Source organism: Tauraco erythrolophus, chromosome 1, assembly GCF_009769465.1.
Source record: "Tauraco erythrolophus isolate bTauEry1 chromosome 1, bTauEry1.pri, whole genome shotgun sequence".
NCBI classification, from domain to species: domain Eukaryota; kingdom Metazoa; phylum Chordata; class Aves; order Musophagiformes; family Musophagidae; genus Tauraco; species Tauraco erythrolophus.
This window is the reverse complement of record NC_141465.1, coordinates 43345470-43352883: the sequence shown is the minus strand read 5'-3', so window position 1 is coordinate 43352883 and position 7414 is coordinate 43345470. Positions and strand designations below refer to the sequence as shown.

Sequence of the window (7414 nt, the reverse complement as noted above, 5' to 3'; positions counted from 1 at the left end):
AGAGGGAGCCCATCGGGCACAGCTGGCAGGGCACCGGCCTGGCCGCCGGTCCCTCATCCCTCCTGCTCAGCTGCGGCTGCAGATGGAGCGAAGGGAACCCCACGTCGGATGCTACAACTTCCTAAGCATGAAAAACGCCACGGGTGGAGCGGGCGAGATCGCTGCCAGCCAGGGAGCGGTGGGAAACACTGCCGCCCCTCAGGCTTGTCTCCACTGGCAAAACTGTGAAACCTCTTTCCCCAGCTGCCCGAGGAACGTTCCGCAAACCCCGCTCTGCCGGTGCCTGCTTCCGCCGCCGCCGCCGGTCGCCCTCGCCTCTGCCGCGGCGACTCCGCGGCCGCCCCCGGCCGCCTTCTGCCCGCGCTTCGCTCCAGAGCTGCAGCGTCCTGCTGCACCGGCTTATCGGTCCTTCTCCTGGTTGTCAGGGGAGCCGGCATCACCTTCTGCGAGGGGGTTTGGAGGGGCGGGGGGAGCTTAGAGAGCACAGGAGCAGGCCCAGGGCAGCGTGCAGAACCACCTAACGGAGTAGCACGGCAGGAGGAGGGAGGGAAGTCTTGGGTAGTCCTGGAGGTTTGGACAGGGCAGAAGCGCAGGAGCCCGCAGTGACCGGCCTTGTGGGGAGATAAAGCGGGAGGGTAACGCCGGGGGGAACGGCAGCACAGAGTTCAGTAATAATCAGATGTTAATTCAAAATGAGGCACTGCTAATATTCCTTGAGGGGATTTCCACTTCAGTCAAGGCAGTTCGTCCAACATTTGCTTTGACAGAGATGTAAGAAGGTCTGAGAACGAGCCTCAGGAACATTGTTCCCTTCAGCCCTTAGAAAGCCTGCTTAATATTCTGAAAAGTCACCCTAATCCTGTCGGCATTAATGCAGGGGAGACAGCAAGCCAGCTCTTCCCAGTACAGCAGAAGTAACGCTGCAATGCACAAAATAATTCTGTTTTGACCTAAAAGTCTGTTCCTTTACATGTTAGTCTTTTTTGCTATGCATTTCTAAACTGTAAATGGTCTTCTAAGACAGTGATGGTTTTATGCAGCACAACACAACTTGGGAGCTGAGTCTTGGTCCATGTTAGATGCTGCGGCTTCACCAACCAGAGGCCAGCCCTGCCGATTTGCACCAGCAGATGTCAATACACTGATTTACACCATCTGTTGTGTCCACACTGTGTGTAATTAACACAGCTGGAGAAACTCCTGCCCCTTTCGAGCACCGTCCATAGCCGTCGTTACCAGTCTGTTAGAGACAGTTTGGCTCTGCAGACACAGAGATGCCAAGTGGGCACCCACCGGCTGTCATAGGCACACAGCCGCCTTTCCAAGCCCAACAGGCTGCATTTAGCTAGGTGTGTGGCAAGGTACTGACTTCAGCAATTAACAAAAGTGCAGCAGGCCAATGCCTCAATATTGGTTTAAAAACTGTGGTAAGTCATCACTGTAACGTGGTGATCTCTCTAAATTGGTAATCGTCCCTCCCGAATCTGGGAGAACAAGGGATGCCTCCCCTGTCCACACCAGTAACAAAGATATTTTACAGCAATTCTGACAAATGTGGTAACAAAACATGCAGTCCCTTCACCTCCCTCCTGCCCGAGCCATTTATATCGGCAGCTGGTTACATCCTCGGCAGGTCTTATCTCTGAAAGAAAAGTATAGTGGAAAGAAGCTCAGGGAAGAGATAATTCCGAATAACTCTCCACTGCTTCAGCCCTTGAAAGGACAGTAGAAGGGGAATGAGCTGAAGCTCGGGGTGCTCCATCGAGCCCACTGGTGCCGGGAGGTCCCAGCCTTCTCCTGCCTTGCAGCAGCTTCCCCGAGGTGAAAGCCCAGCAACATGCCCGCCTGGAGTCAGCGCTACAGAACTTCATTTCTTTCAGTTTTACGTGCTTTGCTTTTTGCCTTCATCTGAACACAGCAATTGGAGCACAAAGTGCTCACTTTCATGTTCAGCACAAAGCCTAGTCTGAACTTTATATCCCTTTTTCTTCCCCCACCACTTCTTGGTACGGACACAAAATCAGCAAAGGGATTAAACCCAAATGCAGGAGCTGTACGTTGTAGCAAATCTGCCAACCTCCTCTTCCCTCTCTTTTCTCCCCTTGCCAAGGATTTTTCTCAGCACACTGCACACCCAGCCTTCCTGAAGGCACACAGTTAGTGTTCGTCTGCCACGGTGATGGGCTTGGACTCTTGGGGGCACAGTCACACTGCATACAAACAATAAAACTCCTAGCTGCTACAATCATGCTATCAGCAAGGAGCAATACATTCTGCAAAAAATGCCTGAGGAAGCTGCTAGAGTATGCTGAAGGTGGTTATAAACTCTCCTTCTGAGATCAGTTTCTTGACAGTTAGTCAAAATATCAACCAGTTACTGAAATATTCATTGCAATTTTCTTTGCCTTCTTAAGTGATCTTAGTCATGTTAAAATAGCCATATTATTAGGAAGTATTGTGAGGCCAGAATTGAAACTCTCCTCTCCAGCATGCCGGGACTCCATCAGCATCTTGATAAGCTTGTGTCAAGAAATGATACGCCCCTGGCTAAAAATTAGTTATTTAACGGAGCTACTAAAAAATTGAGATCTCTCTCTTTAAACGTTTGACCCTGAGGCAGAAGAGGAGGGGAGGGAGGGAGGGAGGGAGGGAGGGAGGGAGGGAGGGAGGGAGGGAGGGAGAAGGAGAGAGAAGATCATAATCGCTTTAGATAACACCCTGACTCATGCTAATAGCAGCCTAATTGCCATCCAAGTGCATTTAGCAGGAAACATCCACACCTAGAGAGGTACCTGTGCAGAGGAAGCTTAGTCTTAAATGGAGGAAGGACAGAGATATAAACGAACTTTCAGCTGAGCACAGCGGAAAGTAAGAAATGGTTGTTTGTTTATGTAGAAACTGCCTTAAATCCAAGAGCCATTTGGTACTGCTTCAGGGAATAGGATGTGGCTGGTATGTAATTCATGTGAGAAGCAGGTGCACTGCAGGGCTCAGAATAAATGGGGATTTATATTTAGGCAATGGAAAGAAAATAACCATATGTGAGGAAGAAGTGGTTGGCGCTGTCTTTCCAGAGTAAATCAGCAATGATTATGCCCCTTCCGTGAATAACATTCACAAATGTCAGTCTGACAATGCAAAATAAGACCTTTACTTGAAAGTGGGTATGATTATAGAGTGATTTGCTTGGGACAAAGCTGCCTAAGAATGGGATGATTTGTAGTTGATTGATTAATCAAACGTAAGCATCAAACGTGCCCTCCACGTGCCCCAGCCATGCTTTCACACATTTAAGATTCATCTCCTCCACTGCTCTGTGGAGCAGTTATTGCTATAACAGCACTGTCCTCCCAGGGCTGAGCCCCCTGTTCTCCTGGCAGCCCTCTGACACAGCAGCTATGGAGCAAGCCCAGTAAACGAGAGGACCTTTTCTTGTGGGTCCGGGCAGACCTCTCAGCCGTTGTTCTCCAGCTGCCCTTGCTGTTCCCTGCGTTGGTTCGGAGAAGGGATGCCGCGGCGAGCGGGTGCTGCCTGCGGGTCTCGGTCACAGCCCTGTCTCCTGCAGGGAAGATCAAGGTCTGGATTTCTGAGTAACAGACGATAAAACGCTGTGGTGTTTGCACGGGACGCGGTCTGTGGAGTGGGTAGAGTTGAGCGTAGGAATCAATTATGTTCTCTGACGAAGGTGCCAGATCTTTCAGCAAGGGTATTGATTTATGCATTCAGCTCTGCAAGCTGCTTTCTGCCACATCTTTTGCTACTAAAACTCAGTGATGTGAATGTCAATAGGCATGAACAAAACTCCCATGTTTTGAAAAGCCTGAACCTGCGTCTGTAGGACAAAAAACCTACTATATTTGCTCACTTTTGCTGCCCTCTGCAAGCCATTTTCATAGATTCTAGTGTATTCTTTTATTCTGTGAATAATTCTGAGGCCTTTTGGTAACGGATTTTTCACGCAGAACACGTGTATGCCTACGCATTGCCATGAATGTTATTTTCTCTTTAAAATAGTATATTTTTCTATTTGTAAATTGCATTTGATCAAAGTCCAGAAATACTATATGCCAGAAACTATCTACCTTGAATTGCTGAATAACAGTATTTGGGTAGGCTGCTATGGCAACAGATGTACAGTCTCGGGGTTCACACATCAAACGCTCTCATGGCAACTGTTTTTTGGATGCCCCTTCATTGCACAAGCAGGAAAATATACTGAGCTATCCCAGTAATCTCTGGAAAGACAGCAGCAGTAGAATAAACTGACATGTTTACTACTTTACATTTCTTTTGAAACATACACAAAGGCATGCCTGACATTAAAAAAAAAAAAAAGAAGATAAAAAACCCACAAAGGCCAGAATGACACTGTGGAATGAATAACGTGAAAACACTTTATGAATATTTGTTATAAATTAGTATTTATATTATACTGATACTTAGAAACTCAGCCAATTATGGATTTAATTGACAATGTCTTATACATTATACATACTCAAAGTAGATAACCATCCTTGCCCACAAAGTAGCTTTTTTTTTTCTTCCTCTTTTTTAAGACTTAGTGAAATTTTACAAAATAAAGACCTTCCTATTAGAAATACATCAGGTTCAAAGGACCCTGACCTATGATACACAGTAACGATCCTAACAAAAGAAGGGGTTAGCCATGCTGCTGAACAGTCCGTTTCAGCTCTCCTTCTGTATTCAAAGAAACTGTTCACATTAACCCAACGGGCTTTGGATCAGCCCTTCTTTTTCAATGTGCAATTCTCTTACCAAAGGTGAATTCTTCTTCCTTCCTTTTTATCATCGCTGTCCCTACATGACCACCCCACAGCTGCAGGTCTGTAACTACCTGGCAAAGGTGGCATCGGTCTGTGATCACAGGTCACCAGCGTCCTTTGTAAAAGTTCAGCTTGGTGCAAAACATACGGGTACACATGCACACTCCTACTGATGAAGTCTGTTTGGAAAGAGTTCATGCTTCACAGAAAGGGCTGCTAACTTTTGAACAGGAAGACACCAATTAAATAATTAGAGTTAGTACAGAAGAAACCGTAAAGTGTCTATCCCTTAATATCTTTAAGAACAAATTATAAAAACTTCTGAGAGAGATGTCATAAGTAAAACCATCTGGGGCAGGGAGATGAACTAGATGACACCCTAAATTTCTGTGGCTCTGCGATCACCGTGCTTGTGCTCGTGTGGGCATAAGCCTTTGCTTTACACAGACCCAGGGGTAGGATGGCTGACTCCAGACAGAGGAAAGTTGAAATGAGATGGGGAAAAATTAAAAAAAAACAACCAACCAATAAATCATCTGGTTCACAATATGGTCTGCACAATACAAATATTTTTACTTATTTAATATGTACTGGAAGGTTTAATTTAAGTTGTAAGTGGTAAATGCATTTTTATGAAGCAGAAAAATATCTTAAGAAACTAAAAACTGACTTTGCAGAACGTAAAAGCTTTCTAATGGCAGATGTTCAAGTACTATGCATTAGTGTGGCTATATTGGGAAATATGCAGACTAGGTGTGCTAATTTCTGAGGATATTTTTTCACTGGCTATTTGTAAGAAGCGGCTAATGACAATGTCTTTGGCCTTGGTGGTCTCCATATTCCTCTCCCGTGATATCTGCATACTGATCTGATCTACGTTAGTCATGATAAGCTCCGAGGCCAGGATCTGAGTGGGGGATGCCCTGTTTGCTGTGCTATCCATGATGTACTGCTTATACAGTTCCACCAGCTTCTGTTCGAGGTAGTCGTTCAGGGCGGAATCGGAGAGGGGCTGCTGGTGGGGCATTAAGCTTGCCAGCCGCCAGCACGAGGAGTAGCCTTGGGCCGGCTTGCGGCTGGCGTCGCTGGGGGGAACCCTCACGGACTCCAGCGGGGGAGGAATCTCTGAGGACTCCAAGAAGGGTCCTATGCCACTGTCGCAGGTAAAATCTGTCGTGACCGAGCTAATCGGCACCACGTAGTCCCCGGCTATATGCAAGTCATTGTAGTTCTTGCAGATGCTTTTGCAGGAAGACGGAACCAGGTAGGTGTCTTTTCTTGTCTGCCCCTCGCAGACGTGCATAGCTGGAGATGCCTGCCCGGCGGGCGCGGGGTGCTGTGTAGGCTGTAGGAGGTTATCCTTCTGCCTTCTGCTGTGTTTGCTACCTCTAGAGCAGGCTGAGGAAACACACTTGCCAGCAGATCTGCACCTCTGAAGGAGGTTTTTAGCTTGTGCTTCATCCGTGGAAGAATAACTAATGGACCTCATTTCATACACCACTTCCTCAGCCGAACTCTTGCTGTAGAGCTCAGGGTTTAGGTCTTCACAAAGGTAGGCGATTCTGTAAAGGTAACCTTCTGACAGCATCCTTCACCAAAGGAAAGGAACCACCAACGGATAGAAAAATGACAAGAAGAAACCGTTAGTTCATTATAAACTCACTAAGTGGTGGTCACACTCATAAGTCTGTTACTAGCTGTGGAGAGATGTTTCCGATTTGATATGACCAAGGGTGTCTGTCTTTCTAGAGGATTTGAGTCAATGAGGGAAGTGATCAGCTAGTCTCCCTGTTGTGCTGTTAATTCAGTCACATCAAAGTATATTCTCTATAGCATAATGTATGGCATGTCCAATAAATCTAATGACAAGTGAGTTGGGAAGAGAGGAATAAGTGGTTTGTTGTGGTAATAGCTGCTGTAATAGTTTTACACTTTCAGATGTATATTTTTGCCATTGACTTCAGTAAGAAGCCAAAGGGTTTTCTCCATTTTCTCATATGCTTTGAAGAAAATTTTGTTGTACATGGTTTGTCAGCTGCCTCTGAACTACATTGATTTGAGATTCATATTGAGAGTATCACTCTTTCTGTTCCAGACTAATCACTGTAGTTGTGGTTCCTTTTCATTAAAAAAAATCTCAGATCATTAAGTTAGCACTTTTGCATGCCAAGCAGGACGGAATTGTCTCTAACTTCTAGACGTTAAAATGTCAGTGGAAAAAGCAAGGCTCTTTGGAGGCATGATTCATCTGGCCTGTTTTAGACATTTAAAATCAAAATGCGATGAATTCCTTATCACTCTCCAGTTACTATAAAAGGATCTTAAACTGACTACCTTAAATGTAGAAAACTGCAATGTACTTTTGAAGAGACATATTTCAGTGCAATGCATGGGAAAGTGCACGTTTCAGAAGCGCTCTGGCTCCTCCACTGTTGGATTAGTCATGAGTACCGCCAGCTCTAAAATCAATGTCCATCACGTTTCTACAAAGGCACAATCAGGTTCCAGCAGTCACTAACTCTCTCCACTCTGAGTAGGCAGCTCGGTCTCAAAAGCTGCAGAGACGTGCTAGCAATGAAATCAGGACTCGCTAGCAAGGACACATATGCATCTGCACATCAGTAAACGTT

At 46.0% G+C, this 7414-nt stretch overlaps 1 protein-coding gene across 1 annotated transcript; it reads right to left on the bottom strand.

Annotated features, from left to right (window-relative positions):
* Positions 1-5496: 5496 nt before the first annotated feature.
* Positions 5497-6372, bottom strand: TASL (TLR adaptor interacting with endolysosomal SLC15A4). The gene has a single exon (XM_009980285.2). The coding sequence runs from the start codon at positions 6370-6372 to the stop codon at positions 5497-5499; it is 876 nt and encodes a 291-aa protein (XP_009978587.2).
* Between the last annotated feature and the right edge of the window lie 1042 nt (positions 6373-7414).

Excerpts from the sequence above, each read along its gene's own strand:
- TASL (XM_009980285.2), bottom strand. The coding sequence starts at position 6,372 with ATGCTGTCAGAAGGTTACCTTTACAGAATCGCCTACCTTTGTGAAGAC.